Raw genomic sequence first — 24723 nt, 5'->3', positions numbered from 1 at the left:
GGTGTCCTTTAATAGATGAATGGATAAAGACAATGTGGTATATCTATTCAATGGAATATTATTCAGCTTTAAAGAAGAGTGAAATTATGGCATTTGCCAGTAAATGGTTGGAGTTGGAGAATATCATACTAAGTGAAATAAGCCAATCCCAAAAAACCAAAGGCCTAATGTTTTCTCTAATATGTGGCTGCTAACTCACAATAAAGGGGGTGAGGCACTAAAGAAGAATAGAGTTACCTTAGATTAGGTAGAAGGAAGTGAGGGGAGGGGAGGGGAGGGGATGTGGGGATAGGAAGGATAGTAGAATGGAACAGACATTATTACTGTATGTATATATGTGACTGCATGACCAATGTGATTCTATAACATGTTACACTCAGAAAAATGAGAAATTATATCCTGTCTATGTATGATGTATCAAAGTGCATAAATGCATTCTACTGTCATGTATAACTAATTAAAACAAACAAAAAATTTTAAAAAAATGTGAAGAGAGAGCCTACAGAATGGGAGAAAATCTTTGTATACTCTTCTGATAGAAGATGAATATCCAGAATACATAAAGAATTCAAAAAACTTAAATCCCCCACCAAAAAAAAAAAAACAATAAGTGGGCAAATGAGCTAAACAAATATTTCTCAAAAGAAGAAATACAAAAACCCAACAAATATATTTTAAAATGTTTAACAATTTAAGCAATTAGGCAAATGCCAATCAAAACTACACTGAGATTTAATCTCACTTCAGTTAGAGTGTCAGTCATCAAGAATATAAATAATAAAAATGCTGTAGAGAAGACAGAAAAAAGAAACACTTTTATATTCTTGGTAGGATTGTCAATTAGACAACCATATGGAAATGAGTATGGAGTTTCCTCAAAAGACTAGGAATGGAATCGCCTCTTGACCCAGTTATACTACTCTTCTGTATTCATCCTAAAGAATTAAAGGCATCATACTACAGGGATAGCTGCATACCAATGTTTATAGCAGCACAATTCACAACAGCCAAACTATGGAATCAGCCTAGGTGTCCACTGATGGATGAATGAATTAAAAAAAAAAATGTGGTATAGACACACAATGGAGTTTTACTCAGTCATGAAGAAGAATGAAATTATGTCATTTGATGAAAAACAGTGGGACTTTTAAGCAAAATAAAACAAACAAAAAGTCAAGAGTAGTATGTTTTCTCTTGTATCTAGAAGCTCGAGAGGAATAAGGTAAAAAAAAGATGGGGGAAGAGATCTCATGAAAACTCAAGGGAGAATAGTAGAGTAAAGGAAAAGGGACCAGAGGGAGGGAGGGAGGAGAAGAAGGTAAGGGGAAACAATGGGGAATGATGCCAACCAACTTATACCATTATATTGTGTCCAAATACAGATACGTCACAATGAACTCCACCATTATGTACAAGCATAACGTGCCAATAAAAATATGGGAACAGACATTTAAAAAAGAAAACCCAAATACCTCACACTATGTAAGTGACCATTCAAAAACAAAAAAAGCCATCTGCAGGAGGCGCACCCTGCTGCCCACCCCACACCTCCCCACCCCGACCCCGTCAGAGGCTTCTGTAGTGGAGAGGACCATTCCTGTACTTGCTGCCAGTGTCTGCTCTCTGCACAATGCAGCCAAATGCTTTTCTCCCTAAGTAAGTTTTCTCAGACTTCAAGTGTCGGGTGTTCATAATCCCAAGCACAATCTTGATTGATGGGGCCCATAGTTAGGAGACCAATGCCTCAGAAGTATCCAGAAGGACTGAACCCAGTGGTCCACAGGGGCTCCGTCCACTGGCTCTCCCTCCCTGCCCCTTTATTCACACAGTTTCTTTTTTTTTTAATATTTATTTTATTAGGTGTAGATGGACACAACACAATGCCTTTATTTTTATGTGGTGCTGAGGATCGAACCCGGGTCCTGCCCATGCTAGGTGAGCGCTCTACCGCTGAGCCACAATCCCAGCCCCTCACACAGTTTCTTGCTGGCCTTGCTTCCTAATTGAACTGCCCACAGCCAAGGCCCTCAGGCACTGCTGGGAGGGAAACCTAAACTAAGATATTAATCCCATATGTCTACCAACATTATTCATGAAGGGCTGATACGGACAAGAATGTCTATGAATAGCAAGCAGCTGGCCACTGGAAAGAATGTGGCCATCTCTACAGAGTGGTTTCCAGTTCTACCCCGAATTCTGGAATGTGCTGGAAAACCGTCTTCACTTCCTACCTCCAGGATGTCATAGCTGCAGGTCGCATGATATTCCACATCGAAGTCGTGGATGGTGAGCTGAATGCTGCTCCCTGGGGCAGTGCTAATGTACCAGAGGCACTCCTTGTTGGGTGGATACCTGTCAGGATACCCGGGGCTGCTGAAGGAGCCCGTGGCTCCTGATAACTCTCCACCACAACCTGCAAAAACAGCAAAGCTCAGTCAGTTCCAAGTGGGCACTAGAACCTGAAAGAAATGCAAAAATTCAGCTCATTAAAGGACAATAAAAATACACAATGCCCAGTTTAGGAGAAAACTAAGTTATAACAACGTTCATGCAATTATAAAGCGATAAGAAGGGAGTGGGGGTGCAGCTCAGGGACAGAGTGCATTCATTAGCATGCACCAGGCCCTGGGTTCAAACTCTCAGCTTCAAAGCAAAAGAAATAATGAGGGGGGAAAATCATACTTAGCATTTATTAAATCTATTCTTTTAAAAGAAATGTTATGTTATTTGTGTAACCGTGCTAAGACCTTATTTTCACCATACCAAGCTTTTGGTACTCTTTCAAAATGTTATTCTAAGTTTTAGATTTTCTTCATAATATTTAGGTGAGAATGACATGGAAGGAAGTACAATGATTATGTGAGTCACATTAATAACCTCCATGTCTGTGGTCTTCAGCTTCCTTGTTGCTAGTACATTATTTCTAAGTCAATTTCAGATCTAAGAACTAGAATTCTAAGTGCAAAACATTCTGAACTTTGCACAAGAGACTGTAGAAAATAAAATTAAAAAAAAAAAAAAAAGTATACGACCCAGGTCCTGAGCCAGGGAATTTATGTCTAAACCAAACCCCAAGCCAACAGATAACTAAAAACCTAACCAAGAAAAAAGAGAACAGCATATGTTTATGAACGCTCCTATAGCTCATGTCTCAGAAAGCATTTAGGCCAGGTCATTACAACCAATCACCAAATGTTGCAGCAGGAGACACAGAGTAGAAAATTGCTTACCACTCATAGACTGCTTATGAGATTTATAGGTATTTCCTATTTTGACACTCAGAACGACCACATGAGGTAGGCACTATTACTATTGCATTTCTTAAATGAGCAAATCAGTGCAGAGGTCAAGTGTCTGGCCCAGGGTTCTCTGGCTTGTAAGTGGCAGATCTAGGTTCCCAACTGATGCAACCCCTATGTCCAGGGGTTCTACATTAACCATCTCCAGATCAAAAATATTTAGAAAAATTTTGCATCTTTCTTGAATATGTGCTGACTCTTTTTGGTCACTATTCATTATATAATACTGTATAATAACTATAAATACACAGTATTTACACTGGATTCGGTTCTAAGAGTAATCAAAAGATTATTTCAATATAAGGGAGGATGTGCATAGGTTATATGTAAATCCCATGCCATTCTATATAAGAGCATCTGGGATTTGGATATGCAGGGGGTCATGGAACCAATCATTTGTGTTCTCTAGGTGCCCACCCAGCCTAGAGGAATTCAGGCACCACAAGGTGGAGAGGGAGAAAGTTCTCTACAGAAGTCTTATCTGAGGAAAGCCTATTATAGATACTGAGAGAAAAAAAAGTAAAAAAAGAGATCATCTTGTTTTCTAGTAGCAATTTTTGGTGATCAAAAAAAATCATTTTTAATGTTCACATTTCTGGATTTTCTTTCCTACTTTTTTCAGGATATTCTTTATTGGTTGGTAAATTCTTGCAAGTACCTTCTAGTAGTCTGCTTCAAGGTTTTTCATGTTTAAAAATAATAGCACTTCTTCAGTCTTATGAATAAATGTGTGTCTTATGAATAAATCTGAGATACTAAATACATGAGATACTAAATCTGAGATTTTGTCTACAATCCATCATCTGCAAATTCCTATACAGTGAGATCCAAAAAAAAGTTTAAGAAATTCTCTGCGGTAGCACACGCCTGTAATCCCAGCAGCTCAGGAAGCAGAAGAAGGAAGATTTCGAGTTCAAAAACAGCCTCAGCAAAAGCGAGGTGCAAAGCAACTTAGCAAGACCCTGTCTCTAAATAAAATACAAAATAGGGCTGGGGATGTGGCCCAGTGGTCAAGTGCCCTGAATTCAATCTCCGGTACCCCCAACACCCCCCCCCCCAATTCTCCATATAAAATTCCCACTAAACTGAAAAAAGCTGAAGAGAATTCTAAGAAGAACCGCAATTCCATAAAGAAACCCAATTCCAGGTCACTGTCACTACCTTCTTGAGTAGCTGTCTCATGTTTCCACTTGAAAACCTATTTCCAGACTTTAACTTTGTTGCCCAGGGCACTATCTTTCCTACATCCTGCAAAGTTCTCTCTTATTTCTGACTAAAAACTATTTAAAATTAGATGTGCTGACATTGTTTATATACTGTGGTGAATGTTAAGAAAACAAAGTGCCATAAAAGATTAGAAAATATTTGTCCTACTCTAACAACACATGGAAAATGTTCCTGAAGCCAAAATCAACACAGTTGTACCTATCTTCAGTACCACTGCCCGACCCTAGGGAGCTCCATTCACAGTACATTCCAGAAAATGATGCTTCCTCAAGTTGGTCAACACAGTGGCGGGATTGGTACCCACTGTGCTCAGATATAGCATCTTTTACTTAAATACCTTATAAGGGTGTGAAGCTACTCTGTCTACGATGGATATTCTTGATATCCGTTGTGTCACATAAATAATCCAAAGGGGGGAAAAAATTCTTTTGAGGAAAATAACTTGGTGTCCCCAGGATACAAGAGAGAACAAGGAAATGGAAGCTTGAATATTTCATCTCTGCCCTTTTACTTCGCTTTGGTTCATCAGCCAAAGGAATTCAAGTTTTTTTAAACCATAGTTAACTCATCTAAAACCCTGTAGCATATTTTTTCCATAGTCTTTTCCAATTGTTTTAGGTTTCCTTGTAAATTCCTTTGCAAATAACAGGAGACTAATACCCTTAAACCCGTCGCTGTTCACTGGAATGATAATATCAAATTCTTGGCATTCAGTGATGCTTTGAAAAATCAGTTATAGCTCTGTAGCCCCCACAGTGCCCTTTCTCCTAAGATTTAAAAATGAACAACGAACAAGATTTGTTTAATTGCTGAGTACAGATAGCAATTTGCCTAGCATGCAGGAAGGCCTGAGATGCTTATCCCCCACCTGTCACCCCCCACCAAAGTTTGTTTTTTAAAAAAAGAGCAAAAGCTTCATTTTAGGTATGTCATATTCTGTTCTCATCAAAAGCACTTGTGTGGGTCTTTTAAAGAGAAATTCCAATATTATAAATGATACTCTGTTGGGGAAAAAATATGAAGTGGCTAAAACAAAGAAACTATTAGAACTTGAAATTCTTTCAAGTTTGTTTCTTTACTCCTTTACATGCTCGCCTCCTCTGAAGTTAAACATATCAAAAGGTAGCATATTTGATTTACAAGTTCACATCAAATGCAAAATAGAATATGTAATTTAGCAGCATTTTATGGTTGACGTGGTAAAACACTAGAAAATAAAGTCAATTCTGATAATGATGGTAGAAATTTAATTGTACTTTTTAAAAAATTTTTTGTGGTACTGAGAATTGAACGCAGGACCCTTTGTGCACTAGATAGTGCTTTACTGGTGAGCTACATCGACTCCTTTTTATTTTTATGTATTTTTATTTTAAATTAGGGTCTCACTAATTCACTCAGTCTGGCCTCTAATTTCATTCCTCCTGCCTCAGCCTCCCAAGTTGCTTGGATAACAGGGGTACACCACTGCACATGCCCTGAAATAAGTTTTTATTAGTGCCTTGCATGTGGCAACCCCTATACTCCTGCTTTTTATTCTGTCTACCCAGATGTGGGACAAGCTATGAGAAGGACTTGGAGCTAAAAGAGGAATCACTAGCTAGAAATCCATGAGGAGCTGAAGAAGAGGTAAGAAATTGGTTGTTCATCAAACCACAATAAAAGTTTAAAAACTCAGTTCATACGTGTATGGTAGTTTAGTTTCTAAGTGTTTTCAATAAGCACATTATCTGACTTTTAATTCATGATGACAGTATGAGATAGGCAAGAACAAAAAATGTTAGGACTATTTTAGAGATAAATAAAGAGAAGAACCAGGGTGACCTGCCCTCACCACATGGTGAATGGCAGACCTGGGACAAAACCCAGATTTTCTGACACCACCTCACCAACCAGCCCGTCTCTAGTTGTGTGTTCTCTACTGTGCCTTTTTGACCACGTCAGCCCAAAGGCACTGGAATGACAGTATTGGACACTGCCCTGGGTAATGTTTTGTCCCCGTTGACTAAAGAAAAAGTCACCATAGCAACCTGGAAAAAGTAAACAAAACAAAAATCTTTTCATTGAGACAAATCTGACAAAATTTAGTATGTTAGCATCACTGAGACATTAGCTGAACTGGAATACAATCATGTTTTGAAGAGAATCATTTGCTTTTCAATATTAAATAGCTAATCTTTATGAAACTTTTACTGGTGACTGATAATCTGATTTTATTTTCCTCTAAAATCCGAGTCATTGGCTGAAAGGAAGTCCTTACTTTATCAGCAGGAAGCACATTAATCCACTGAAGGCATAAAGAGGAAGAGTCAAATGCTGTTGCTAAGCCTGCTTACTTATGTAGATAATTTTTAAAAATGTTTTTTTTCATATGGGAACCTTGCTAATGCTGTTTTTGTTATTGTCTAAAACAAACTATGAGTTATAAAATTCCAGCAAAAAATTTAATAGTAATCTCCTCTGTATGTTCTATTTTTAAGTGTGTGTGTGTGTGTGTGTGTGTGTGTGTGTGTGTGTGTTTAATAAGGACTTTGAAAAAAGAAGCCAGCAATAAAAGTATCAAACATGATCAAGGTAGAAAGTTTAAACGAAAGTTTTGCATTGTCCTATGATGGCTCAAATTTAGTCTCCTCTTTACACTTGGTATTTTCCTGAAACTACACTCCATAAATTGAGAGCCTCAGAAGGGGTATCAGCTTGGAACAGACTTGGCCAAAGCCCACTGACCCAACTAGGAGCCCCCTTTCACCCTTATCCTTTGATTCCTGAGGGAAATGCCTGAGAAAATCAGCAGCTGGTGTTAAAAAGAAGCCCCAAAAGCCAAAGTACAGTAAGAGTAAATTTTAAACACAATAAATGATAATGCTCACATATTTCATTAAAATGACTGGTTTGTATTCTAACAGTTTTGCTATAGCTTAAAACTAAAAGCTTGTTCTGTCCTCTAATACCTTTGAAGCGCCTCATGAGTTGGGCCAATTTGACTCATCATTTAAAATGGCAGCCTAAGGAGGGACTGAAGTCAGAGAGAAGTTACCAGTAGGGACTCCTGGTGGGGTAGGTGTCCAGACCAAGGCAAGAGGAACTATGTCCTGAAGTACAGAGGCCTCAGCTCTGGCACATCTGTGGTAATGCACTAATGAAATTAAAGAGATTCTGAAGAGAAACAAGCAGGTCAGTAAGAGACTGAAGGTAGAGAGCGACTTGAGTTCCTGAAAATGGTCCCAGTTGCCTCAAGTGCTGGCAGCAAAAGTTAGTGACTCCCGCCTTGATGTTGCCAGTTAATTCCCAAAACAGCCTAAAAATGTATGTAGGCAATCTCCCAGGCGATAAGAGGCAAATGTCAGGTATCTGTCCTCAGAGAAAAGACGAAAACCAGGTTGCTAGTCTCTCTGACAGCAAGGACAAGGACAGAGCCACCCCCCCAACCCCCTGCCAAGTTCATAAAGACCTGACCTTAAGAACTTGCAGATTAATTTTCTGTGGTATTTTATGGATTAGTACATATCTTCAAGAATGGAGACACCAGCTGGAATGATGATAAAATGAAAGACAAGAAGAAAATCAGGTAATATAAAGGTTAAGGAATGTGAAATTCTCCTGAGAAGACAGGAAAAGGAAAAACAAAAACCAAAAAAACAAGCAAAGAGGGCTGTTACGGTTTGGATGTGAGGTGTCCCCCAAAAAGCTCATTTGTGAGTCAATATAAGAAGGTTTGGAGAAGAAATGACTGGGCTATGAGAGTTTTAACCCAATTGGTGAACTAATCACCTGAAGGGACTAACTGGGTGATAACTGAAGGCAGGTAGGGTGTGGCCACTTCCCTCCACCACACTCACATTCTGCCTGCTGTCTATGGATTAAGACCTCTGAAGCAATGAGTCCCCAAATAAATTTTCCTCCTCTATGATTGTTCTGGTTGGGGTTTTTAGTCACAACTGTGAAAAAGCTGACCAAAACAAGGACAAAGCAAGGTGACTCCAAGAGTGAAGGAAGTTCTCCCAAGCTACAGAACACTCTGTACTGGGTGGAATCATGTTTCTCCAAATATATGTCCACCAGGTAGCTGAGAAGGTGCTCTTATTGGGAAATATAATCTTCGCAAATATAATAAAGTTAAGATGAGGTCATACTGGATCAGGGTGGGACTGATGTACTAAAAAGAAGAGAGAAATGTGGATCCACACACACAGGGAAGAAGGCCATTAAAGAGGGAGGCTGAGATTGTAGTTATGCATCTACAAATCATGGTAAACCAAGAATTTCCAGCCACCAACAGAAACTACAACTGGTGAGGGAGAGACTTCTCTAGAGACTCTTTTGGCAGGATGATCCTGTCAGCACCTTGACTTTAGATTTTCCAGCCTCCAGAATAAAGAGAATAACTTGCCATTGTCCTAAGTCCCCCAGTTTGTGGCAGTTTGTTACAACAGCCTTTGGAAGCTAATCCTGTTCTTTCCCTGATAGACGAGGTGGCCTGATTCCTTGATAGGCATGAAACAGAAGCAACTCTAAGGATAATGTTGGAAGAAATATGAATTTGTAAGCTCTCCTCAATCCATTTTGTACTAATTACTTCTTGAGGTTTAGGTGATGGTCGGTCAAGGAAAAAGTTAGAAAAAAGTTACAGTACAGGCAAACATGGGGTTAAACTGTTGTTGTTTTAGCACTAATGAGTAAGTATGGGTTAGAAAAGTTCATCTTCATCTCCGGTAGGGACTTCATTCCTGCCCCTAACTTTGTGTGACACTACATTTTTTTCGTTGTTGTTTGTGTGTGATTTCTGTATATTAATAGACATGGAATAGAGTTATCTGTAATGTTAGAGACAACACCAACCCCCTCACCCCCACCTCTGGCCAAAAGAGAAAAGAGAGCAAAAGAATAAGCCATAACATGAAATGAGTGACTTGGACCATAATATAGAAAATCTCAAAAATCAATGGCTGTTTATAGCTACAAAATGACTTCAGTTACTATGTCACTGAATATTCAAAATTAAGGTGATCATACTCATCTGACTATCTGAAATGTCCTGTATCTAAATATTGAAATTTCTCACCTTTGTACACTATTACAAAGAAAGAAACATAGTGCAGCCATATTTTAGAAGTTTCCACATAATATAAATTTTAATTTCCTGTATATGAAAGGATGAAATCCTTCATTTTAACCTAGAGAAGCATACTCTATCTCATCATCTTTTCCTTTTGATGTTTCTTTCTAATCTACTCATTTCAACCAAATTCAAAAAGAGTTTCCTAGGAGAAATTCTTTGCTTACAATTCTTCAGGAGAAATCAATCCCTCAATTGCTTTCTAATCCTTCTCTTCTCTCTCTTTCTCTCTCTCTCTTTCTCTGTCTCTCTCAGATATTTTTAAAATTATTGAATATCTTTAAACAAAATATAGTCTGAAAACATCTGCCCAGGAAATGAAATGACATCAAGGCAATGACACTAATTTTGCCAGAAGTAAAATCCAGGCCTGAGGCTACTAGTAGCTACTTTATGAAATCCCCAAACAGGCCAAGACAGAGAAAACATGTTATCTCTATGCAACTCCCAAGTTCAACACTCATATTTCTATTTAGAAGTATTTACTCTAAACCTGCATTCTTTCAATTCCACTATTTTAGTAGACAGTCTCTTCCAGGGAAAACTTCAGTGAGCTTCCAGGACTCTGCCTCACTCCCACCTCCTAATTCTTTCCTTCCCTTTGTCCACAACTGCAGCCTTTCCTCCACTGGACAGCTACTCCACACCAACAAGTGGACAAGCACAGGAAGCACCATGCTGATGGTGGGGTGCAGGGGTGTCCTCTGACCCTCAGCGCTCTGTCCAAGCCCAATCCTTGATTCCTGTGATTATCCTACCCCGGGCTGCAGGCCCCTTGGAGGGCACACACGACAGGCAGGCAGACAGCCCAGGTCCCCAGCTCAAAGGAGGCAAACAAAGTAAATTATCTAGATCCTCACATGCTCCATTCCATCCTCCATCATCTATGCCCAGTCAAGCCCATCTTTTTCAAAGGGTGTGCTAGGGCCTGCTGCCCTCTCACTCTTCACTAATATAACTACTTCCTTACATAAGCTAGTTTGTGTAACCAACCCTTAGTAACAGAATAGATATACACAACGGAATTTTACTTAGCAATAAAAGACAATAAAATCATGGCATTTGCAGGGAAATGGATGGCGTTTGAGAAAATAATGCTAAGTGAAGTTAGCCAATCCCCCAAAACAGAAATGCTGAATGTTTTCTCTGATATAATAAGGCTGACTCATAGTGGGTTAGGGAGGGAGAACATAGGAGGAATAGATGAATTCTAGATAGGGAAGAAGGGTGGGAGAGAGAGGAAGCAGGGGATTAGCAAGGATGGTGGAATGTGATGGACATCATTATCCAAAGTACATGTATGAAGACACGAATTGGGTGTCAACCTACTTTATATATAAACAGAGACATGAAAAATTGTGGTATATATGTATAATAAGAATTGCAATGCAAAAAAAAAAAAAAACCAAAGTACATGTATAAAGACATGGAAAAAAAAAGAATAGATGATCTCTGTGGTTTCTCCCAGATCTGTCTATTCCATCAACCACATGTAGAGACTCCAAAAGAAGAGCACTTTATGAATGAGAAATAAAATAGATGGGGTTGGGGATACAGCTCTGTGGTAGAGCACATGCTTAGCATGAGCAAAGTCCTAGGTTTATTCCCCTGCACCAAAAAAAAAAAAAAAAAGAAAGAAAGAAAGAAAAGAAAACAGACATCATGTTGAAGAATAGACAGCCAAGAGCTAATTTTGAACTAGTCCTTAGTCAGGAATGTGTTTCCACCCAGCACTGGTCCCCCAGATGTTATTGTTACTTGAACTTAAAGAAGAATTGTGTAATTTACTGAGGGCCCTTGGAACCAGAACATTATTTACTTAGGAAATATTATATACATTTCTTTTAAAATATTTATTATTATGGAAACTGTTATAAAATTGTCTACCATAAGCTCTGAACTTCTTTGCATTTTAAAATCACTTTATCTTTTTTGCAATGAAAGTTATGAGGAAAAATTATTTGCTTTTAGACAAAGTGTAGCTACTCGGAGCATAGACTTTGGAGTACAATCCCACACACTTAGTTTTTTGTCCTGATTCCATCACTTACTAGATTTGACCCTGGGCAGTTATTTAACTCGTTTAAACCTCCTTCCTCCATTTTTTAAATCCATTATAAGAGGATGATGATGCTTATTTCAGAGGAGACATGAGATAACCCTTTTTTAAGTATTCATCACATTGTAATCATTTAAAAAATAACCTCAACAACAGTAATAATAAATTATATATGTCAATTAAATAAATGCAGAAGACATGTAATTAAATTTTCATTTACTTTTTATAGGGCCAAGTAGTCTATTTTTATCATAATTAATCTCTTATGATAAATTTAAAATTAAATTTAGGTGTTAAATATTGTTTAGCCTGTGAGTAGTCTATAACTAGAAGTAGAAAAAAGATCAGGGATGAGGTATAATAATGTCATCACTATGTACAGGAGGATATCAAACTCTACTAGCTTTCTTAAGGTGTAGTTACATCCCACACCTAGAAAGTCCCTCTTTGTCTGGTGAGACAATGATGACTAGCATCAGTTTTTCTGAGTACACAGCGGAATTCACATAAAATGAGTCCTTGGGTATGTAATGTTTGAGGCAAATATGGTGATATTTAAGTAAATACTCAAAAGGAGAAAACTCTGAGGACAAAAATTAAAATTCTACTTTGAAAATCATGTTTGCTCTATGTGGGTTTAGTCATTCTGAGCTGCAGCCATATTTGAAACTGAAAATAAACCAAAATAATGTGTGGTTTCTTTTTTCATGTTGTACGAAAAAGTGTGGAATCCCCTAGAAAGTATGTGCAATTGCTATCAGAGATGCTGTTGCTAGGAAACCAGAACACAAACAGAAGATTCGAGAAAGCCCTTCCTTTTGGCCCAAATCTCAAGGACTACTCTGAATTGTGCAATATATAATTTGGGAAGGTCATGGTTGTTGAGGGTTATTTTTTTGCTTTTTATAACTGTTTCAAAGAGTGGCAATGGAAATACAGCTCAAACTGTTTCTAACAGTAGCGACATGGGAATTGGAATGCAAGACTCCTAAAAGGCCCTTGTTAAGAGGCTCAGAGCCAACATTAAATGAAGGTCAACTGTGTGTATGTGTATTTACTGTTGTTGTCAAGGAGGCAAAAATTGTGAGGATTTAGCTTTTCCACTCATTCTGAAAGGTCTGAATATGTTTAATGTTGTGCTTCAGATCACTGAGACCTTGCTGGAAAAGCCCTGAAGCCAAGGCAAACCGAACTGCAAGATTTTTTTAGTAAATTATTATTATTCAAAGAAGGTTCTATTAATGTTATTGGTAAACAAAGTTTTTTTTGTTTGTTTTTTTTCAAAGACAAGATCTTGCTTTGTTGCCCAAGCTGGTCTCGAATGCATGGGCTGAAGTGAACCTCTGTCTTAGCCTCTGGAGTAGCTGGGACTCTAGGCATGTGCAACCACACCTGGCTTGGTAAACAGAGTTTTTTTTTTTTTTTTTTAAGTTAGCATTATCCATAAAGAATGTCTTAGCAAGAAAAAAAAATGTAAGAATCAGTCATAAAATAAAATAAAAATTATGTCATAATACAGAAAATGTCATAATGCAGAAAATCTGTGCTTTGGATTCACACTAAGGTCGTATCCATTTCCAGACTATTTTAAAAGTATCACAAAGACAAAAGTCCTAAATATGAAATAGGCTGAAAGAGCCATCATAAGCAGAATAGAATATAGCAGGTATGAATGGGAAAGAAAGTCTAGTCAGCATTTAGGGAAATGCCTTTTAAATTAAACGGAGTTTCAAATAGGATTTCTCTTATGTCACATGATTATAATAAAATAACCATGTTTTCACTCATGTGTTTACCAGGAGTTTGTTTGTAGACTTAATAGGTGAACAAAGGAGGTGTGCTTGGTCATAATGGAGGTTATTTCAGAGGCAGATGGGCAGGTGTTTCACCATTCTCTCTCTGTGACATTATATTTATCCCAGTCCAGGAGGAAGTGACACTGTGAAAGCAATTCTATCACCAACAGAGAGGAAGCTCTCTGCCTGAGATTAGGACAGACGGCATGATTCACAGCCCCGTCTGTGAGTGTGCTCTGGAATCTTCTCTGACCACAATTCATAAAATCACTTTTGTTGCAAATATCATACCTCCAGATGGTTCTGAATTTTTTCAAGGCTCAGGACAAACAGAATAATAATGAAAAAAAAATGGTCCTAAAATAATTTTCAAACAGGAAAAATTAGGTAATAGAAGTCTGTATTTCAAAAATATAACTTTGAAGGAATTATTAGGAAAAAGGAATCTGACAATTGTGTGTCAGGATTTATCTCAATATTGGCCACAGCATCCTTTGGTACCTTTGTTAAAGATCCACTGGAGCATTGCTCCCCTTCCTCTTCATTTTTTTTTTTAATTTATAGTTGTAGATGGACAGCATGCCTTCATTTTATGTATTTTTTCATGTGGTGCTGAGGATCAAACCCAGTGCCTCACACATGCTAGGCAAATGCTCTGCCACTGAGCTCTAGCTCCAGCCTATCATCTTGATTTTGAAAACATACATCCCCAACCTTTGGTAGCCAGGACGCAGAATGCTCCCCTTGGGTTCCCTCTATCACCACCACCTATGACTTCTCCAACTGTAATGTCCTCCCCTAACATTCCAAATTCCCTGCTTCAAAGACAACAGTGGGTGCCTACTGTTCACTCCATGTAGTTCAAAATTATCCCATAGGCTTTCAGTGTTCAGTAGATTGTAGCCCCAGGAGGTCTGTGTAGCCTTGAGTCATGCTCTCTTTACTATTTTATACCCCTCTATCTTTTTCTTTGCTCATACTAATACAAGGATCATCTATGAATTCTTGTCCTGATCATTCTCTGAGGGCTCTCAAACCACACAAAGATCTCCCCAAGCCCTTGCAGTCTTGCAATAGGAACATCCCGGTTCAGCACTTCTGTTGACTTTCTCCAACTATACTTCCAAACCGGGTTGTGTGCACCTTGAAGACAAAGATTAGTGGGATACTTCTCTTATATTCAAAACACTTGCAGAGTTTTGGACATATATTTCATTATGTTCACAACTCCAAACTTACTGATACAAAGAAATCTTTTCTCTGTCCCCAAGTCTTTATTTTCACATACACACATGAACAATTGCCTAAAGGACACATCTTCTGATCATTTCACAGGCATCCCGAGTTCAACACATTCAAATTGGAGTTCACTATTTCTACCCACTCTTGGTCTCCTTCCAGGATCCCCAACGTATAAATAATAGCAGCAATACACACCAAATCATTTAATATGGAATGTGGGAGCTGTCTATGACCCTCTTTTTGACTCAGGTTCATGCATATACTCTGCTTTCTCATCCGCCTATCTCACTTTCCAAATATCTGTTTAATACTTGACCTTACCCTGTACTCAAATTCTTTCTTTAGCTCTAGTACAGAAGTTTTCTAACAAGTCAGTCTTTTAGTCCGTGCCATCCATGGAGGGGTGGGGGTATGGCACAGTGATAGAGCACTTACCTATCTTGCCCAAGACTCTAGGATTTGCTCTTCAGTATGGGGAGGTGGGAGAATCTGAGGTCTTTTGTCAATGGCAGGGAAAAAAAAATCCAAGTTCTTGCACTGTATCTTACCAATTAGTCTCTGACAATCTGTCCTGCCTCAACTTCTATCACTCTTTTTAGATTACTGTTCCTAAACCTGTTCATTATCAATGCTCTAAGGAGTCTTTCAAGATTTTTTTTCCAGATTCTCACCCATGATAATTTAATACCCAGATATGCTTATATCTCTTATGTACTGTATATAGCTCTGCTTTATACACTACAGAGTAAGACTTTTTTACTCCCCAAGCACCTCCTTGGAGGTGATACTCCCCACAAAATTAGAGGTCCAGCTGAGATACTTCTCTTTTGGAAGGCTAGTATGTTCTCAGGCCTCCTGCCTCTACTTAGAAATGTCTTCTTCTCCCAGATATTTGTCTGATCAATTCTTGCCTATTTTTTAAAACTCAGCTCAAATATCAAAGCTGCCTGGGGGGAACTTCAAACTCTCCTCAGACCAACTTGGATACCCCTACCTGCGATCCCACTCGCTGTATGATGGATCTCAATGTATTTCTAATGCTTGGCTAGTCTGTCTCCCCTGCTAGATGACTGACCAGGATCCCATCTCCATCCTCTCTGTTATGGGCTAAACTACATCCCTGCCAAAATTCATGTATGGAAGTCCTGATCCCCAGACCTCAGAAAATAATTATATTTGAAGACAGGCCTTTAAGAAGTGATTAAGATCAAATGAGTCTATAAGACTGAGTCCTAACCCAATCTGACTGCAATTTGGACACACAAGACATCAGGATGGGTGTACACAGAAGAAAAACCATGTGAGGGCACAGCAATAAACTGAGCATTTGCAAGCCAAAGAGAGAGGCCTCAGGAGAGACCAACGCTGCCAGAACCTTGGATTTGGACTTCCAGGCTCCAGAACGTAGAGAGTAAATTTCTGTTGTTTAAGCCACCTTAACTGTGGTATTTTGTTATGTCAGCCTGAGCAAACTAATACTCTATATTCCAAACCCCAAGCCCAGGGTCTGAAAGTGAATGAATAAATACATGCTGGTAAGTTGGTTGAATGATTGATTGAATAAAAATCTTGTTGTCAATAAAGACCTGCTCATAGAAGTTATGTGTCATCGATGTAACATGAATCACAGCTGTAAGCCGTCTACCCTTCAGAGGACAAGCCCAGCTGACTCACCCTCACACCCTAAAGCTGATGACCCAGCATCTGAGCATGGAACACAAGGGGATAAGGACATTACAATAGATAAAATCTTCGTCCCCAAAGAGTGAACCCCCAAAACTCCACTTCACATCTCTAAGGCACCTAAAGGAATACAAATGACAAATTCAAAGGAATTCCCTCAAAAGACTAACAACAAACAAGAACTACTGAAAGCCCATTTGAGGGAGAAAATTGGAACAAAGGTTGAAGAGAGGCACGGCTGACCTCACGGAGGTTCCTTGCTGGTATCCTAAAACAGGTTTGTAGGAAGCCCTTTGGTGCATGTCCAAAGGCAGCCAAGAAGGTGCTTGCTTACTTTCCAACAGAGATGGTCATGGAGGTTCCTGATGATTTTAAAATTATTCTTCCTTAGGCTGGGGATGTATCCCTATGGTAAAGCACTTGCATAGGACTTGCATACCCAGCACCAAAATAAAAATAACAAAAGAAAGTTCTCCCCAAACTAATTTCTGAAAATTCTAAGGGATTGAAAAAATCTCACAAATAGCTAAAAAGATGATGAAACATACAACTCCCATTTGGGAGGCTGACATCATCTATTTCCCCAAGAAAAGGCCACTCTTCCCTTTGTGGAAGTCCAGAGTGACATCACCTCCTGATCACCGGGCCCTGAGCCCTTCCCTTAGGGGCTCCCAGCTGAAGTGTAGGCTTCCTTTGCAAATGTCACTCTTTCCTTCACAAAGCTCCTTGACTTTGTCTGTAGGCTGGATTCTGTTGCTAAGTGAAAGGCACCCCCGGGAGCAGAGGAGAGGAGGGGTGTGCACAGCTGGCTGGGGGGCCCCTATTCACACAGCTTGTGGAAAATTCTATATGCCCTTCAACATCCCAGACAGAGGCCCCCAAGACCAAATTCAGCCTCCAAACAAAGCCTTCAATGACGAGCACTGTGAACCGATTATCGTGACTGTGGCCATTTCTTTATTCCCAGGGTGGGACTCTCTTTGAGGACCTGCATAAAGGCAGGGCAGTGTGGCTTCATCGCACATCTACAGAGCCACTTCAAAATGGACCACAGAGAAAGCCCATTTGTAGATCCATTTTCTCAGAGTAAATAGAAGACTTGTGCAGTTGACAAAGGAGCACATTTGGTAAACGGATTTATTTATTAGTTAGCAAAATGAATACAATATATAGGAATTCTTCCTCAACAGCAATGCTCAGGAAATGATGTCATCGTACATCTGAGCTCTCTGCATAGCCCCACCCCCTACCCCCACCCCCAGCCCCCAGTGTTTAGTGCATATTTCGAAAAAGAGCAAGAAGAGAAAAGGCCTCAAATGTGATTTGATGCTGATGAAAAGAGGCCAGGAGTTGGGATTGAAGTTTTCTGAAGAAAGTGTACTGGTATTAAAGATTCTGCAGACTTCTTGACCTTAGCTGACTTGAATGTTAAAGGTCAAGAGCCAAAGTTATTCTTGAGATATCTTAGACACTTTCATAGCCATGTACCTTATCTTTGATGTCTGACTTAACATCCTATTACTAATGGAAAAGCTTTTCAGAATGCATCACTGAGCTTGGCAGACCTCTAGTCTCCATAGCCCTAAAGCTAAGATGCTATCACATCTGAAACCTATGGAAGAGATTTCCCTGCCTTCCTGTGGACTGTCTACCTGATGCTAACTCCAATTAATTGGGATATATTGATTTGTTTTATTTGTTGTTGTTCTTGACTATAAAAGTTCAAGCAGCCTCTTTTATGGTAGAATATATCATTTAAGGTAACTTAAATCTGTGTTCCTGGGATATGGTCACTCATATTTGATTCAGAATAAACTGTTATTTTATGTTAGTAGAGCTTAAATTGACCAAATGAAGAAGAACATCTTGGGCTAAATCAGTCTGAAGAGTCCTGAGCCCTCTATGTTATCCTGGGCAGACACTTAGAGGAGCAGTGCAGAGACTGTTGTTTTGATTTTTTTTTCTGCTGATGGATTATGCACATTCATATAAACATATACAAACACAGTCATGAACATAACTATACTCCATTTAAAAATGGAGAATATGGTCATGTGCCACATAATGCATTTCAGCCAACGTTGGACCTCATATATTATGATGATCCCATAAGATTACATTACTTACTAAGTGACATGGTAGCTGTTTCATTTAGCATAAATATTGTTCATATAAAATGATGAATCTGGTTAACTGCATTTTCAGAATTTATCCCCATCATTAAGCAATTCATGACTATAACTTTAACATTTATTCTGTATTTTGCATTTTATTCCAGAGTTGGTGTTTCACCACTTACTGTTGAGAGCCACAGCCGAAGGGGCTCCAGCAAACTTTCAGACTGCCAGCTGATGATTGGCTCACAGCGGCCCCAGCAACACCTAGCTGATTGGCTCCTCTGTGGAGATGCTCATTGAGCTGTTTCCCTGCCCTTTCAGACTACCAGCTGATGATTGGCTCACAGCAGCCCCAGCAACAACTAGCTGATTGGCTCCTCTGCGGTGATGCTCATTGGGCTGTTTCCCTGCCCTTTCAGACCACGGAGCTGCTCATTGGGGGACTTTTTTGGCTCCGCCCATGCGACCCAGCCAATCGGCCTCAAGAGCAGGAGGATTGTGGGAAGAAGAGGTTGTTGGGGTGTGTGGCTTGTGGGAAGCCGGTGGTGGCAGTTGGGCTCTGAGGGTTTTTTCCTGAGGAGCTGTTTTGTTTATCTTGTGTGGTTCTAAAAATAAAGTTAGTTTCTTTTGACAAGTGGCTCCTGAATTGTGCCCAGCCAGACTGCGGCATTTGGTGGCCCGTACGGGGATCGAACCCGCGACCTTGGCGTTATCAGCACCAACTTACCATACTGCTCTGATTATTTGGCACCCTACTTAAAATACATTTTTATGAAGTATGAAGGATTTGCAAGAGGAAAGATGGTGTGGCCCCTTTAGTTGCCAGAGTCCCTACCTTCTGGGATTCACCTATTGTGGCCACTGCTCAGCAACCCAGTCTCCTTAAGGGCTGCAATTCTGCAGTTACACAGTTCGGATGAGGATCATAAACTCTGTGTACTTGTGGCATTGCATAAATGCAGTATATATCAGTTAATTTTGCAAATATATAAGCTACTGACAATCCCCTTCCAAAAAGATGCTTACCAAGTATAATTAAATGGGAAACGCAGAGTTAAAAAAAATTTTTTTTTCTTCCAGTTTTGGTCCCAACTAGCAAGATGTTGTTACACAACTCTGGCTCCAAGTTTAGAGAGTTTTCGGCAACTGGGGGAAAGTTTTGAAACAGTAAACAGGAAAGGAGAATAGACAGAGGGTGCCTTTGAGGCTCCCCAAAGAAGGCAGATTCTAAACAGAACTGGTAGAAAAACTTTCATCAGAGGATTCCATTATGTTGGCTGGAAGAACCCAGTGACACAGTCATCTGGGTGTAGCCAACAAGGACCATTTGATCAGGTTCTCAGGGTGTCTAGGGGCTAGTATGGCCACACAGCCCGGAGAAGAAGGGGAGTGGCTGCCTGGGCAGCAAGATACAACCAGCAAAATCACTGCTTCTGAAACTCATCCTGACTGCAAGACCAAGTTACCTAGGGAGGCTTTAAAAATTTAGCCATCATCAACCACTGACCAACTGAATCCCAGCTCTGGGAGCTGGATCCCAGGAATGGGTACTTTTTGAAACTTCGTGGTAATTCCAATATGGCTCCAGGATTAGGACACCTCCTGAGGTCTTGAGCCCAGGTTAGCACTTCCCTTCATAACTTCTCCCCTGGGGACGTTTCCTCCCCTTTGGATCTTTGCAATGGTAGTTCTCTCTTGCGGGGGTCACAGCTACCATCCCATTGCCATTAAACAAACTGTTAGGACAGTGTACCCTTGGAACTCCTCAGGATTCATCAGTCCTAAGGATAATGCCTTCCTGCCTTTCGTTTCTCCAGGCTTCGCACCTGTTCTTGCCTTGCTCCTCAAAGTGAGGTCCAGAGAGCAGCACCATTGGCATCACCTGGGACCTTACTAGAGATGTAGGTTCACAGGTCCTTTAAATCAGAACCTTTCTCTATACAAGATGCCCAGTGAGGGCTGGGGGTGTAGTTCTGTGGGAGAGCCCTTGCCTCATGTGTACAATGCCCTGGATTTGATCCCAAGCACAGCAAAGAAGAAAAAGAGACAGGGAAAAAGAAAAAAGGAAGGAAAGAAGGGAGCAATTCTGTGCACATGAAAAACTAAGGAACACTGCTCTGGAGAAGAATATCCCTAGCCATTGAAAAATGGGTCATTTTCCAGGATTTTCTGTCCTTTCTATGTTCTCTCATATTGTCTCCAGTTTACTTAGAATCATAATCATGTTTCTGAATCAAGAGTACTAAAGACTATGCTGGTGCAATGAATTAGTCCAATCCTTCCACATTGATAGTCCAAAGTGTTCACCATTCTAAGGTTAAACTTGCCTACTTGATGAAGAGGAAAATCTAGAGCTTCCACAGACTTAATTATCATAGTCTTTTTACCTTAGGAATTCATCATCTATGTTTCAAGCTACAAGAAGCTCTGTGGATCACCACTGATTATTTTTAAATGTTGAGAACCTTATATTTACATTTTAACAGAAATACACTTAGTACTGGTAACCTCAGAAGATCCAACACTCTTAAGTATATACGGATGGTCCCCTGACTTACAAGGGTTTGAGTTAATAAATTTTATTTTAATATGATGGTGTGAAAGTGATAAGCATCCAATAGAAACCATACTTTGAATTTTGAATTTCATATTCAACACTTCATTATAACAAAATAGATGTTACAGGTTGGATGATTTTTGCCCAGTTGTAGGGTTAATGTGTTTTGAGTGTGTTTAAAGTAGGCTAGGCTGTTACCATGTTCAGCAGATAAGATGCATTAAATGCATATTTGGTTTATGATATTTTCAGTTTATAATGGGTTTATTGGGATATAATCCCATTGTAAATGAAAAGTGTTATGCTCTAATAAACAGGGTATCTGTAATAGGCACATTTGTGTTGCTCTGAGACTCCTATGAGCCAACCACAACACACTTAGGCTTACCTCCAGTTTTGACCATAGGACCACAGATTAGACAACTGTGTGATTATGCTCGATTCTACGTAGAGTATCACAGCTCCATTTCTCCTATCCATTGACTGAAATAAACCAATGTTATATCTTGGTTGAAAAGAGCTGCTATGATATCCACAAGGACTGGATCACTCTAGGACAGCGGTTTTCAAACTTTAATTTCTGGGAGACCAGTTAAGACACAGATGATTGGGCCTAAGTTAGAGTTTATAATGTAACAGTTCTGGCAGGGGGCCAATAATTTACATTTCTAACAAGTTCCTGGTGATCCTGCTGTTGCTTTTGGGGGCCACATTTTGAGAACCACAGCTCTGACCCTCTACCTATAGAATGGCCCGCAGGGCATCAGATGTCTTGTTATAAATGACTTTTCAACTTGGAATGGAACCACCACTTGCCCCAGTTATTCCACTCCTTGGCATATATCCAAAGGACTTAAAATCAACATACCACAGTGATGCCGTCACATCAGTGTTTATAGCAGCTCAATTCATAATAGCTAAGCTATGGAACCAACCTAGGTGCCCTTTAACAGATAAATGGATAAAGAAAATGTAGTGCATATATACATCATGGAGTGTTACTCAACCATAAAGAAGAATAAAATTATGGCATTTGCCAGTAAATGGATGGAACTAGAGAATATTATGCTAAGTGAAATAATCCAGTCCCCCCAAAACTAAAGGCCAAATGTTCTCTCTGATATGTGGGTGCTAACCCACAATAAGTGGGTTGGGGAAGGAAAAAACAAATCCACTGGATTAGATAAAGGGGAATGAAGGGAAGGGTGGGAGGATGGGAATAGGAGAAGCAGTAGAATGAATTGGAAATGACTTTCCTATCCTTATCTATGAATATATGACAAGGGTAACTTCACATCATGTACAACCACAAGAATAGGATCCTAAATAGAATAAGTTATACTCCATGAATGTATAATATGTTAAAATGCACTCACTGTCATGTATATCTAAAAGGAACACATTTTTTTTTTAAGAAATGACTTTTCAGCCAGGCATGGTAGCACATATGTGTAATCCCAGAAACTTGGGAGGCTGAGGAAGGAGGAGTACAAGTTCGAGGCCAGCCTCAGCAACTTCGTGAAACCCTCAGCAACTTAGAAAAACTGTCTCAAAATTTAAAAAAATTAAAAACAAAAAGAACCAGGGATATTATTAGGTCGTGAAGTACCCCTAGGTTCAATCTCCAGTACTAAAAATAAAATCAAACACAAAAGTGACTTTTCCAATATGTCGGTGGGCTCCAATGGGCCCCTACCCTGTTTGGCAGGTGCAACGCACACCTGGCTTCATTTGTTCAGCATAAATCTCTGCCCTGTTCCTCTCCTCAGCCCCGCTCTTCCTGTTCCCAGATCTCTCTGATTGACTCTCTTTCTCATGTGTCCCTATCTTTCTTCCTCTGCTTAATATCAAGGTGGGCTTTAGGTCTCATTCTACTGTTGTACTGAGAAACTCCCATCCCACCCTGCAGTGTGCTTGCTGTACCCACATACACACATTTCATTGGGCTTCCTTCTTTCTCAAAGGCATTTATCACTGTGCCTACTTAAGCAGCTACCCAAATTCTTTCCACCTTTGACGTCACTCTCCTCTCTGAACCCTCTCAGAATGTTGCTCTTACTGAAGCAACCTAGACGCCCTTCAATAGATGAATTAATCAAGAAACTGTGGTATATATACACAATGGGATATCACTCAGCATTAAAAGAGAATAAAATTATGGCACTTGCAGGTAAGTGAATGGAGTTGAAGAATATCATGCTAAGTGAAGTAAGCCAATCCCAAAAAACCAAAGGCCAAATGTTCTCTCTGATAAGTGGATGCTGATCCATAATGAGGGGGAAAGCATGGGAAAAACTGAGGAACTTGATTGGGCAAAGGGGAAAGAGGAGAGGGAGAATGCTTGGGGGCAGGAAGGATGCTGGAATGAGATGGACATCATTACCCTAGGTACATGTATGTCTGTGCATATGACATGACACAACATCGTGTACAACCACAGAAATGAAAAGTTGTGCTGCAATTGCATACAAAGAATCAAAATGCGTTCTGCTGTCATATATGCCTAATTAAAGTAAATTAATTAATTTTAAAAAAATTTAAAAATAAAAATACCCATTGGACATTAAAAAAAAGAATTTGGGGCTGGGGTTGTGGCTCAGAGGTAGAGCACTTGCCTAGCATGTGCAAGGCACTGGGTTCAATCCTCAGCAACACATAAAAATAAATGAATAAATAAATAAATAAAGGTATTGTGTCCAACAAGAACTAAAAACAATTTTTTTTAAAAAAAGAATTTAACTCTTCAACTTCTACCAATGTCTGAGTAAATTTTCTCCAACCTTGCACTAAATTACTACTTTGGTTTGCTTAGGTGTTGATGGTATTGTTTCTAAGGACAGAATTGGGAAGGGAACAATTCTTGGTTAAACAACAACTACAATACAGTAGAGATCAGCACAGGACTTACCATGAACAAACCACTGCATTTGAAATCCTTTCTCATGATGACCAACCCCATCCGTATGGAACAGCACTTGAAGTTTGGAGCCTGTGGTACTCCCTGGTGAGGGAATGTTTGCTCCGCAGTAGCGCCCAATCCGATTTGATCCATCATAGAGCTGAAATCAGAGGCATTTTCCAATGTAACAATATTTCATGTGGCTTGTTGAAGGAAAAAGGCCAAGTCTACTTGTGTAGCAAAAACTTTTCCCGCTTCAAAGTAAGGAAAATCTGCTGAAGTGGGTTGGATACAGGAGGCTTAGGATTAGAAACTGCATAAAGAGGGCTTTGGAGATGAATGTGATTCCTGAGGCCAATAAATTTGGAAATCTGACTATTCATTTTTGGTTTTATGTCAATGTAGCAAGTCCAAATATAATCCAGGTACAGAATGGGAGAGCTGAATGAGCTGCCTTCGTATATTGACACATAAAAGATGCTCAATGAAAAGTAGCTATTATAATTTTAAGGTATAAATTGGTCAATAAAATCCTTATTAACTGTAAAAAAAAAATCACACAGTTTAGGATAGAACTAAAGAACATCATGCTAAGTGAAATAAGCAAGACTCAGAAAGCCAAGAGTCAATTTTTTTTTTTTCAGATGCAGAAGCTAAAGTAAAATAAGGAGGAAGGGAGGGGCAGGCAGATCCCATGAAAGCAAAGAGAGATCAGTGGCATAGAGGGAGGG

General features: G+C 39.5%; 1 protein-coding gene across 1 annotated transcript in view; it reads right to left on the bottom strand.

The window, feature by feature from the left end:
* The window catches only part of Cubn (cubilin), a 274311-nt gene that overhangs the window by 146843 nt on the left and 102745 nt on the right, over window positions 1-24723 (bottom strand). Inside the window, exons 28-29 of the mRNA XM_076831399.1 lie at window positions 24002-24152; window positions 2232-2413 (exon numbers count right to left, since the gene is read on the bottom strand). Coding sequence (XP_076687514.1) covers window positions 2232-2413; window positions 24002-24152 — 333 coding nt within the window. The remainder of the gene's footprint in view (window positions 1-2231; window positions 2414-24001; window positions 24153-24723) is intronic.

The sequence above is a fragment of the Callospermophilus lateralis genome, chromosome 13 (genome assembly GCF_048772815.1).
Source record: "Callospermophilus lateralis isolate mCalLat2 chromosome 13, mCalLat2.hap1, whole genome shotgun sequence".
Lineage (NCBI taxonomy): Eukaryota > Metazoa > Chordata > Mammalia > Rodentia > Sciuridae > Callospermophilus > Callospermophilus lateralis.
This window is presented reverse-complemented; position numbering and strand designations above follow the sequence as displayed.